The following is a 10,587-nucleotide window of genomic DNA, read 5'->3' as shown; positions in this document are numbered from 1 at the left end:
TATATTGTGATTTTTTGGTTTTTAATTTAAAAATAAAGTCTATTTGAGTAATATAGTTTTAAATTAATTATTTGCATCGAATTTTAAGAAAGATTTAACTTCATTCACAAAAATTATTTTGTTTTTTAAATAACATATAACATCAATGATCGTCAACCACCACTACCACTTTAGTTACCACATATCATCGATTACCATTTCTAATATTTGTTACCATGTGTGATAATAAATCACTATTATGTTAGTTGTCACCTCTAACATACACCACTTTAAACCATTTCCAACAAAATTAGTTTTAATAAAAATTATTTTGAATTTAATATTTTAATCAAGTAAATTTTTTTTAATATTGCGACTTTCATTGAAGATAAGTTAATTTACATGGTAAGAAATCACAAATATTAACATAATTTTCTCAATAGTTTGTTCGATGATAGATCAATATTTGATATTTGTTACTATATTTCATACTTAACTATTTTCGTCATTTTAATTATTGATTCAAATATGTATTTTATATCTATATAAATATATTAATTTTTTATTTTATTTTATCGATTTTTATTTTTATTCTTATAATATATCATTTTTTTTATCTTTAATAATAATTGACAACAAATGAACAATATGATTGAAGTATATGTGAACTAAGAATGTGTCACACAAATGAGTGTAGCTTGGTTGTATTTCATAATATCTTTATCATTGCTTGAATAAAATGTAAGAGAGTGGTTGAAAAACAAGAAGATAGACCTTTATGTATGTAAGCGGTCGAACTTGCATTGTGATTTGTCTTTTTTTATATAAATTATTGAAATGAAAATTTTGATGAGTAATTAGAACTTTAAGTGTATTGATAAATCATTGAATGATAAATTAAAGTTGAAATTATAGGTGGAATAATTGTAGTTAAATGAGCAAGTGAAAAAGTTTGTAAAGTAAAGATACAAAATTGTGGTGAAACAAAATATAATAGAAGTAGATGATTGAAAACATATTATACTTTAAAAGATACTGCATCAAAATTTTTATGAATTAACAAACATTATAATATATGACATAAATAATGATGAATTATTGTAGATATAATTTAAAATTGTGTTTTAATATATTAAAATAGATTAGCAACCATGGTTGAATGCTTAATATCATAAAACTACTTTTATTTCAACTCGAAGTTAAATAATTACTTTTATTCATTTCAACACATAAGTTAAATAATCTGGGATAGTACTCCTAATTACTTTGAGTGCAATGATAGATTGACAAAGATAAGAAAGCCTTCAATCATAATCCATTCAAGAAACAAAATAAATAAAGCATATGCACAATGTATTATTATTATTATTATCTCTGTGTATATTTGCTCCGTGTGTTGCGCGAATGTTTTGTAATCTAAGGAGCTAGATTTCATAAGGGACAAAGACAACCTTAAGAAATTAATGTAACCATAGAAACCATTTTTCTAAACGGATAACTACTTTGTAATTATGTGTGCCTTAAAAAATAAAAAATAAACTTGCAATTGCGACAAGAAGATTGTTACAGCCCCTACAAATAAAAATGAAAAGAGTATCAACATAAGTTGATGAGAACGTGGATGGCATGATTGGAAACGACAACAACCTAATTTGTTGGTTAGTACATCCTAGTCAGCTAAAACAAGATACGTGTCACTTCATATGGGCCATATATTCAATTTGTTGATCAATGATCAGGGTACAACTCACATGGCAATGCCCCTTGGAACCAATGGATAGATTCATGTGTTCCTAACGAGTAAATCTCACATTCGTGGGCGTGGCCATGGCTCATGGGATTTCTCAAACAAATACAATTATAATTATAATTATAATTATAATTAGAATGTCGGTTGCATTTTGTACATCGTATTTGGTTTGGTATGGGACATGCATCTGTGTCCTATGTTAAATAGTAGTGTATATCATGGATAACCATGATCTAGATATATTTTAATTCGTAATCATTTATATAATTAATTGAAAGAGTATATGCGCCATGTTGATTAAGGTGGCATAATTCATACGTGGAGTATTCCAATTTTTTCTGCACCGCCTTTAATAATAATAATTAATTAAAACAAAACTTTGGATGAAAGTTGTTTGTATGTTAATTAAACTCACTCACATTTAAATAAGGATGACAATTAGATTTATAGTCAATAGGTGTTCACACAAAAATTTCATATAATTGATAGGTAAAAGTCTGTATAATAAATATGGATACGGAGACGAGTAATTATCCACAAAATTAAACAGATATAGGTGCATATATGAGTACTATAATACACATTTCGCCTTATATTCCCACTTATATAAATATATTATTTATTTATTTATTGTGTTAGTGTTTTGTTTAATTAATTATTTTATTTTCTGTTTTAACATCTATTAATATTATTAGACCACTACAATATTTATAATCGGAAGATAAACGTTTGTAAATATTTTAAGAATTCGATTATGATAAATAGATAAATAATTATGACTTTATAACTAAGAGTTATGTCTTATTAATCGTTATTTTATAATTATATTTGTATTTTTCTATCAATTGTTTTTACAAATCTCTAATAATATTGTCGTAGCACTTGCAACTTCATAAAATATTATTATGGATATTTGAACATGTATTGTAACAAGTGTTCATTTGAAATATTTTTAGTTATAAAATATTTTGTTTTATAATACTTTACGATTAGATTTAAGATATTTGGATAGTTTTTAAATTTAATAACAACAATATCATTTATTTATCGATCTATTTTAGTTAAAGTGTGAGTAATGAGTATGAGTACGGTCACTTAGGTACCTAGAAGGTAAGGATATATATATTAAAGTTGATACCGAAAAGTTATTGACACGGGTATGAATAGTTTTTTAAATCATGGGTACGAGGACGAGTACTATAATACCTACTCAAATCCTACTCTCATTGTCATCTTATATTTAAAGGTCCAAAGTTCAATATCTTTCATTAATATTTTTTTAATTAATTAATTATTAAAAAGTATTTAAAAATTTGATGGTTTAAGTATATATTTAGTTTAATATTAAAATTATAGTTAGGCGCTGTTATTTTATAAAAATTTATTAATAAATAGTTTTGTTCGTTGACTGTAAAAAAAGCATACACTTAATAATAGATGCAAAGTGAAATAAAAATATACAGTTAATTAAAATAAAAGAACTTTACATCTAAACCTATTTTCTGTTTTCGTTAATTAGGACCATCTACTTTCACTAAAGAATCCTTCGGTCCGGTCAATATGGTAAGTCACATGCAATATTACAAAATTAATTGATCATTTGCTTGTGTATTTATCTAGAAGAAACGGTTTACGTAATAAACAGATGATGGATTTAATGAAAAAAAAGTTAAACTTTTATAATATGATGTATTTAGTTTTAAATTTTTATTACGAGAGATATTTATATTTAATATCAGACATAAAATATGATTACTTTAAGTGGAGAAAATTTATAAAAAATATATAAAATAAAATATTTGTGTGAATAAAATATTTTATTATAATTTATTATAATTTAAAATAAATAAATTAGCAAAATAAATAAAAAATATATCAACGTAATAAATAATTCATTTATTAAATTTTAAAGTATTTATAAAAAATTTAAAGTGATTAATACTTAAAGTAAATAATGTACTTATTTTAATTTAAAATAACTAAATAAAAATATATCAAATTAATAAACTTTAGATTTATGAAAAAAACATAATTTTAAATCACTACTTTTAAATTATTTTAAACATTAATTTATAAGCTTTATTTTTAATTAAGAATATCAATTTATGTGATTTTATATTTTAAGGATAATTAAAACGCTAATTTTAACATACCATTCAATTAATTTAATAATTATCAGTTATAAACTGGTACATATTTTTCTCTCTTTTGTAGATAAACTTGCATGTCTTTTCTTCTCATAGATAATACGTTGAAGAGTTATCAGAAAGAAAAAAAAAATTTGTTTTAATATAAATTTAAATAATTTTAGTGCATTGCAAGATTAATGTTTTTAATTAGACTCACTTATTTTTAGAGTAATAAGTCATTTCAATCCTTAAATATGTATGACATTGTTACTATAGTATTTATCTTTAAATATATTTTTTATTTGTCAATTTGATTCATAAAGTTATTTATAAAAGACATATTTATGATAATTAAAAGACACACTTTACATGTATTTTTAAAGTTTTGATACATTTTGAAAATATAATGATATTGTCTATTATATTTGTTATTGTCAGTATTATATTTTTCTCTCTCACACAATTGCAATACTTATGTAAAATAAATCTGGATATACTAAACTGTTTACATAAATAATAGGTTAAATTAAATTCGTGGTCCCTTAACTTAATTTCAGATAACTCCTTTATCTTTTTTTTTTCTCGACTTGGTCCTTTATTTTAATTTTAAGCGACAATTTAATATTTTATGTTTTAAAATTTTTAACAATGATATCATTTTTTATACAAAAATTCAAAAAAAAAATTCAATCAAAACTCATAAAATTAATTATATTCTTCAATATAATACAAATTTCATCAAATTCGTAACGCAAATCTTCAAATAAACTCATATTTTCATACTTTATATGATATTTTTAGGAATAAAGGACTAAATCGGGAAGAAAAAAAAAGATAAAGGACTAAAACGTTACCTAAAATTAAGTTAGGGGACCACGGATGTAATTTAGCCTAAATAATATTACACTTACAAACATAGGCCCAAAAGGCACGTCTAGAAAAAGAATGGACTATAATTTTGTGAAATTGACACTTTGATTGAGTAAATAAGAATGTTCGCATAACTCAAAATGTATGAAATTTATACTGTGAAGTTATGATGCTAATTCAATGGATCACTCATATCCATAGATATTTATTAAGTTAATATTTTATTTTATTTTAATAAAAAATAAAACTCTTTATAATTAACTTTTTAAATATCGTTTAATCAACTCATGTAATTAAAATATATATTTTATTATTAATTTATCTTATCATTTTTATTTTAAAATTTACATTTAAATATAAATATAAATATAATTATGTATATTTGTGGCAGTTATATGGATACCACAATACCCACCATTTGCTAATTGACTGATAATTTAATTATTCCATTTTTTTATTTACATGTATCCGACAAACTATCTATCTCGTATTTATTGCGGTACCACAATTTTTCCCATCGCGAAACAATTATATACCACTTGAATCATATTTTTCATCTTATCTTTGTAACTAAAGAAAATGATAATCAAATTTTGGATACAGAAATTGAACTAAAAACAAGAACACTCACATTAGATTGAAACTCTGATGTGAAAGACTAACAAAGTTACCAAACTAAGTAGGGACTTGAGGTCTATCTTTTCTCCAGCTTGGTAATGAAGATTAGCACAAAGACAGTGACACTATGAGTTTGTGACACACTAACATTAATTGTATAAATAAAAATAAATAATACTTTTTACATTTTCTCTCTTCACACCTTTTTAAGTAGTATCTCTTTATTTTTGTTCTTCAAATTAGATTACATCATATCACATTTATAACACCTTCAAAAGGTGTCAAACAATCATCATTCACACTTATCAGTATATCTAAAATGTTTTAAAAAACAGTAACTTTTGCACTACACAATTAATTAACAACCTTAGTTAACATGGTTCCTTTAGAGGAAAATAGAATAGACACATCAACATGAAATTAAATGGACAAACAAGTAAAGTCACAATCAATAGAAATATGAAATATGAAGTGATTTATCTCTAAAAACCACATGATTAAGAAAAGAAAAAGGTCATAATCAATAAAGAATTGAATATGAGAAGGAAAGCATAGTTTAAAGTCCCGTAGTATTAAGTAAATGTGAAGTGTGAATAAGAAAAGCGTGCAAACACGACATAAACATATAGCAGACCACGTTAGAAAGAGGGTCCCACACATAGTTTGGTAAGGCAATCTTTTCCCAAACTTTGATACTCACAACAACACTCAATACATTCATTTTTCCTTCTTTCCATTCAAACATTCCAAAATTTCCAACCCCTTCTTTTCTTTTCTAACTTCCTCATATCCTTCCATTCTTTGATCTTCTTCTTTTGTTGCTATGAAGAAGCTTTGTCCTAACCTTGATCGAGAGGATGGTCTTGAAACAGTGCTTGAAGTTCCTATACCAGAGGAAATTTTCACACACAAGAGTGGAACCATGAAAGCTTGGCAGAACGTCAAGTTTTGGATGAAGCCAAACGCAGAATCAAAAGCAGCTTCTATGACAGCAGTTTTCGGTGGAAGAAACACAGAGATTCAGCTTTTGTTAGGTGTTGTAGGAGCTCCATTAATTCCTTCACCTATCATCTCTGACAACCAACTCATCACTCGTAGCATTAAAGACCAACACATTGTCAGTAACATTTTCCAATTTTACAATTGTCTCATAGATAATTTCAAAAAAATAAGTTTTTATTACTACTGATATGGACATTTTCCAAAAAAATAAAAAAGATTATGTTTTTCTTGCATAGCAATGTTAAAAAACTAATAACCGTGGCATTAACATTAACGATCATTTTACAATAATATCATATGAGATTTGAAGTCAAAATTACCCTTTTGGTTGCAGGAGGTTTCAATGGCGAAATATATAGTGAAACAGTATGTGGCTGCAGTGGGAGGAGAAAGAGCATTGAATTCAGTGGATAGTATGTATGCAATGGGACAAGTGAAGATGGCAACTTCAGAGTTTTCTGCAGGGGAAGGAGGGGGTGTGAATAGTAATAATAAGAAGATGGTGAAGGTGAAGAATGTGGAGATGAAAGGTGAGATGGGTGGTTTTGTGGTGTGGCAGAAGAGACCAGAGTTATGGTGTTTAGAGTTGGTGGTTTCTGGTTACAAGATTAGTGCTGGAAGTGATGGAAAAGTTGCATGGAGACAAACTCCTTGGCATCACTCTCATGCTTCTCGTGGTCCACCTAGACCTCTTAGACGTTTCTTACAGGTATGCATAAAAAAGTTCATAACCAAAAATCCAAAATCATTTGGTTTTTAGCTTTAAAAGGGTTGATTGTTTTTGTGAGCATGCTTAGTTATGATTGTGATGAAATTAATGATGTTTGTTTGTATGCTACACAATGAACTATAGAGTATGCTTAATTATGATTAATACTATATATATGTGGGGTAAAACGTGAATCATTTTACTTGAGAACGTTTTTCACTGATTTTAATATCAAGTGGCTAAAGGGCCCTCTAGAGTTTAAACTGTTTTTTTGTCTCTTGGGGAAGAAAAAGGAAAAACAACAAAAGTGGAAAAGAAAGATAGCACCTAAATTCCTTAGAGAGGATGTGTCCATTGCATCAACAAGAAACTGCTGAGACAGAGAAGTAGGCAGGGAGAGATGTGAAATGTTGCAAGCCTAAACATCATTTGTGGCTATACATACCAACTTTAAGTGTTTTTTTTGTCTTAACTCTTTGATTCTGACTCGAGTACTTTCGATTAATTCTTTCTTAATTGAAACTTGTATACCAATAATACAAACTTAAATCATATTGTAAGGAAATTCACACTCAAACAATTTGAATCGTGAATCAATTTGGAAAATTAGAATTTGAACCTTCCAATTTGATACGAGAGTTTGAATCGTGTGACGAAAAAAATATGTTTGAATTGTATGACTGGAGCAAATTGGTGATTATCTAAGAATTGAAGTACCAACTTAGTTAGGTGCTAATTTGTTTCCTCTATTTTGTTTTTAAAAAAAAATGGGTTTTCTTAAGTTGCTTTATTTATTGTATATATGTCGTTTCCCACCTATGGTATGAAAATAAAAGCAAGGTTGGAAGTTGTCAATTTCATCCTCCCAAACCAAATTCACCAACAAGAAAAGAAGCCAACTTAACAAAAAGTGCTTCCAATTTTCTAAAGCTATTAACAAACTACAAAAGCTCCATTTCTTTTCAACTAAAAAGTTCATCAGAGTTCAAACTATGAAAACAAACATAACGATTAATATACTAACTAACAACTAACATTTACCTATATAAAAATCATTTCCCGCTAAGTGACTCCAAAACAAGGAAGTCTAACATTTAATAATAAAAGTAAACTGTTTAGAGGGAAATGCGGGGAAATTTCTTCCTTAAAATTTAAAGTCAAAAAAGAGAATTTTCCATGCTAGCAATTAAAATAAGTCTAGCATATCTTATTCATCCTCCCTGTGACAACCTGTTTTTTGGTCAATGCTGAAGCTGTTTTATCCTTTTGCTTCTGACTTACCATAGTCTTTAGATAATTGGATTTTGGATTCTTTTGCTGATTGGTGAGAGGACCTACATAGTGCAATACACATACACATTACTATATTCACATTAGACAAATGATGTAATAATTGTATGATTTTGGCAACAGGGTCTTGATCCAAGGTCAACTGCTAACCTATTCAGCAACTCTGTATGCATTGGAGAGAAGACAGTAAACAAAGAAGACTGTTTCATATTGAAACTCGAAGCAGAGTCATCGACACTACAAGCAAGAAGCAACAGCAATGTAGAGATAGTTCGCCACACAGTGTGGGGATACTTCAGCCAAAGAACAGGACTATTAGTGCAGCTAGAAGACTCTCACTTGCTCAAACTCAAATCCTCAGAAACCGACAGCATATACTGGGAAACCAACATGGAGTCGTTAATACAAGACTACAGAACTGTCGATGGCATTCAAATAGCACACACAGGGAAAACAAAGGTGTCCTTGTTCAGGTTTGGTGAAGGACCCGAGACGCGTACTAGGACACGGATGGAGGAGGTGTGGCAAGTTGAAGAAGTTGATTTTAATATTAAAGGTTTGTCTATTGATTGTTTTTTACCTCCTAGTGATTTGAAGAGAGAGCAAGAAGAAGCAGGACAGTGTGGTGGTGGTGTTGCTGCTAATGCTAAGTTGCCTTATAAGATTCGTTCAGCTTCTTTTAGGATAAGTGCTTCTAAAGTAGCAGCTGTGAACTTGGATGATTCTTGTACTAGTGAGAGCGATGAAGATTTGTAAATCCATCCTTTTTGTGTTTTGTATATATAACATACACTGGTATATGATTAAGTGTTTGTAGTTGAAGTATGAATATGATATTAACTTTTAACTTCTTTTTGTTACAAAGTGAAAAAAAATATAGGACTGAACAATTTTCAGTAATCAATGGATAGTTTGGACATTATATTTGGCCATTCAATGGATTTATTGAACATTAGAAGAAGAACAAAATGAAAAAACAAACAGTATTTATCTACAATGCGAGTATGAGTAATTTCGTTGCAGAAATTCAAATGCTATATCAGTGTTTTATCCAAATAAAATTTGATAGCTCTTACTATTTCCTCCAACATATTTTGTTGCTTTACATATAGATAGTTATTTCTTGCAATACATGTAATAGAATTTAAGTTGCATTCTGAAATAGTATAGAGATGTAAAAGTTAGTTACAACTGAAAATGTTGAATACATCAATGGGTACAACGAGACTTATATATAGCCAACAAGAACAATTCACTTGTAACAGAAATATTTAATTTGTAATCAACTTTTACATCTCTAATAATTAGTTGAGGAATCAATGAGCTCTAGATGTAGAAGATTTAAGAGACAATATTTCACTAACCAAACAATCAAGGAAACTATGAGATCCTTCTTTCAAGCAAAGATTTGCCTTTTCCTTCAAATTCATGATATTCTCTCTAATTTCATCGGCTTTTCCTTCAAAGGCACCATGAAGAGGGTGCTGATTGAGAAACACTTTGAGTAGAGGAATTCTGGTAGCTGAAGTAGAGTTGTAATGTGGCATCAACACCACTCTGTGTCCTTTCCCTCTCTGAGTACTCTCTCCGGTCATAAATATATATATTTCACTTTTATTTATATTTGTGACTAAAAGAAGTATATTAGTAAGGTGTAAGACTTACGGGTAAACATAAGAAATGAAATCCACCTTAACATATGATTTACAAAAGAAGGAAAAAAAAAAAGGCAACTTTTAATAAGTTGTGTCTCGTGGGCCATCAACTATATGGTCCATCTGTTAACCACAACTTAATGACCAATGATTTATAAATTTAATAATGAATTTTAAGATAAAAAACTTCTAATATAGGTAACACCTCAATAGAAGGTATATGGGTAATAGCGAAATGCAAAATAAATGTATTTGAATATTTTATCTCAATTAGTAAACGTTATATTGTTAGTTGGATGTCATGTTTTAAAATTGAATTTGGGATCTCGTAACTAGGCATGGCAACAGACCGGTCGAGAGCGGATTTTACCACCTCTATCCCCGCACCCGACTAATTATAAAAATCTACACCCGGCCCTTTTTATATTGAATGTAAAATTAAAATTTTCATCCCCGTCAAAGACGGGGTTCGGGTAGCTTTGATTTCTCCATTACACCTGGTGATACGCAGGAGCGTCAAGCACAATGATTAAAAAAAAATTCCTCTCAATTTTAAGCACTTTTATTTCAATATCACATTAATAA

At 28.2% G+C, this 10,587-nt stretch overlaps 1 protein-coding gene and 1 long non-coding RNA gene across 2 annotated transcripts; one reads left to right on the top strand and one right to left on the bottom strand.

The window, feature by feature from the left end:
* The first annotated feature begins 6,169 nt into the window (after positions 1–6,169).
* On the top strand, positions 6,170–9,194 carry LOC101506207 (uncharacterized). Its single transcript, XM_004503160.4, has 3 exons — positions 6,170–6,463; positions 6,683–7,057; positions 8,471–9,194. The coding sequence occupies exons 1-3, from the start codon at positions 6,170–6,172 to the stop codon at positions 9,101–9,103; spliced, it is 1,302 nt and encodes a 433-aa protein (XP_004503217.1). The 3' UTR covers positions 9,104–9,194.
* On the bottom strand, positions 6,681–10,127 carry LOC140920628 (uncharacterized). The gene is made up of 2 exons (XR_012163359.1): positions 9,712–10,127; positions 6,681–8,391 (listed from the first exon to the last, which is right to left on the bottom strand). It is a non-coding gene; the product is annotated as an uncharacterized lncRNA (long non-coding RNA).
* Positions 10,128–10,587: the final 460 nt, after the last annotated feature.

The sequence above is a fragment of the Cicer arietinum genome, chromosome 6 (assembly GCF_000331145.2).
Source record: "Cicer arietinum cultivar CDC Frontier isolate Library 1 chromosome 6, Cicar.CDCFrontier_v2.0, whole genome shotgun sequence".
In the NCBI taxonomy this organism is placed as follows: domain Eukaryota; kingdom Viridiplantae; phylum Streptophyta; class Magnoliopsida; order Fabales; family Fabaceae; genus Cicer; species Cicer arietinum.
Note: the sequence above shows the minus strand (reverse complement) of the source record. Positions and strands in the feature narration are given on the sequence as shown.